Source organism: Corvus brachyrhynchos, unplaced genomic scaffold (genome assembly GCF_000691975.1).
Source record: "Corvus brachyrhynchos isolate BGI_N302 unplaced genomic scaffold, ASM69197v1 scaffold443, whole genome shotgun sequence".
Lineage (NCBI taxonomy): Eukaryota > Metazoa > Chordata > Aves > Passeriformes > Corvidae > Corvus > Corvus brachyrhynchos.
Window position 1 is genome coordinate 230,262 of NW_008237220.1, and position 1,229 is coordinate 231,490.

At 64.3% G+C, this 1,229-nt stretch overlaps 2 protein-coding genes across 2 annotated transcripts in view; both read left to right on the top strand.

Moving 5' to 3' along the window:
* SF3B4 (splicing factor 3b subunit 4) overlaps positions 1-1,229 on the top strand; it is a 28,364-nt gene that overhangs the window by 21,977 nt on the left and 5,158 nt on the right. The gene's annotated exons all lie outside the window — the stretch shown is intronic.
* MTMR11 (myotubularin related protein 11) overlaps positions 1-1,229 on the top strand; it is a 5,588-nt gene that overhangs the window by 2,834 nt on the left and 1,525 nt on the right. The window contains exons 6-10 of the mRNA XM_017728862.1: positions 2-86; positions 178-241; positions 450-520; positions 609-784; positions 877-1,120. Coding sequence (XP_017584351.1) covers positions 2-86; positions 178-241; positions 450-520; positions 609-784; positions 877-1,120 — 640 coding nt within the window. The remainder of the gene's footprint in view (position 1; positions 87-177; positions 242-449; positions 521-608; positions 785-876; positions 1,121-1,229) is intronic.

Sequence of the window (1,229 nt, forward strand, 5' to 3'; positions counted from 1 at the left end):
TGTGGTGTGGCCCGACTGGGCCGAGCTGCCCACGCTCGCCGACATCCAGCTCGCCCACCTGAGGCTGCGGGCACTCTGCCTGCCTGGTAAGTGGAACCAGGCAGACCCTGGGGACCCCCAAGCCCCCGGGGGGGCTGGGCCTTCCCCCCCACTGAAACCCCATCCCATGGGATCCAGGTGCGGCAGCAGAGGAGAAGTGGCTCTCGGCCCTGGAGGGAACACGCTGGCTGGACCACGTCCGGTGAGCAGGAGACAAGGGGGGCTCTTTGGGGTGTAGGGAGGTATTTTGGGGTGTAGGGGGGAAATTCACCCTAAATCCAACAGTGGGATGTTTGCCCAGGCCACCTGGCGCTGTGGGGTGAGGGGGGCATTGTGGTGGGTGCGTGAGCCGCCCGAATGGGCGACTGTGGCATCTTGGGATGCACTGAACCCCTGCTTTTGCCCCCCAGCACCTGCCTGAGAAAAGCTGTGGAGGTGGTGTCGCTGTTGGCAGGGAAGCGCTGCTCTGTGGTCTTGCAAGGTGGGGGCATCGAGATGGGGGATGGAGAGGGATGGGAGGGATGGAGGGGGCTGGAAAGGGAACCCCTCTCACCACCTCGCCCCCCCAGAACCCTCGGACCGGGACCTGAACTGCCTCCTGGCCTCTCTGGTGCAGCTCCTGGGGGACCCCCACGCCCGCTCCCTGCCTGGCTTCCAGAGCCTGGTGCAGCAGCAGTGGGTGGCAGCCGGACACCCCTTCCCGCACCGGCTGGGGCTGCTCTGCCGGGACACCCCGAGAGAGGAGGTGAGAGTCCCCTATTCCCATCCCACCAGGGTGACAGGAGTTGGGACCCTGCTTGGGAGGAGGTGAGGCCACCCCATCCCATATCCCCCCAGGCCCCCGTGTTCCTGCTCTTCCTGGACTGCACGTGGCAGCTCCTGCGGCAATTCCCAGCAGATTTTGGCTTCACTGAGGCTTTTCTCCTGGCGCTCCACGACAGCAGCTTCAGCCCCTACTTCAGCACCTTCCGCTTCAGCTGCCAGCGCCAGCGGGACCATGGCAGCATGGTGAGGGGCAGGGGCACATTGCTGCATCCCCAAACCTTCCCATTTCACCCCTTCTTCTCCTTACCCTGCCTCAGTTTCTCCACCCCAATTCCAAACTGGGGATGGGCACCCCCAGATCTCCCATTTTACCCCTTCTTTTCCCCTCTGTGCCTCAGTTTCCCCATCCCAAATGGGGGACTGAC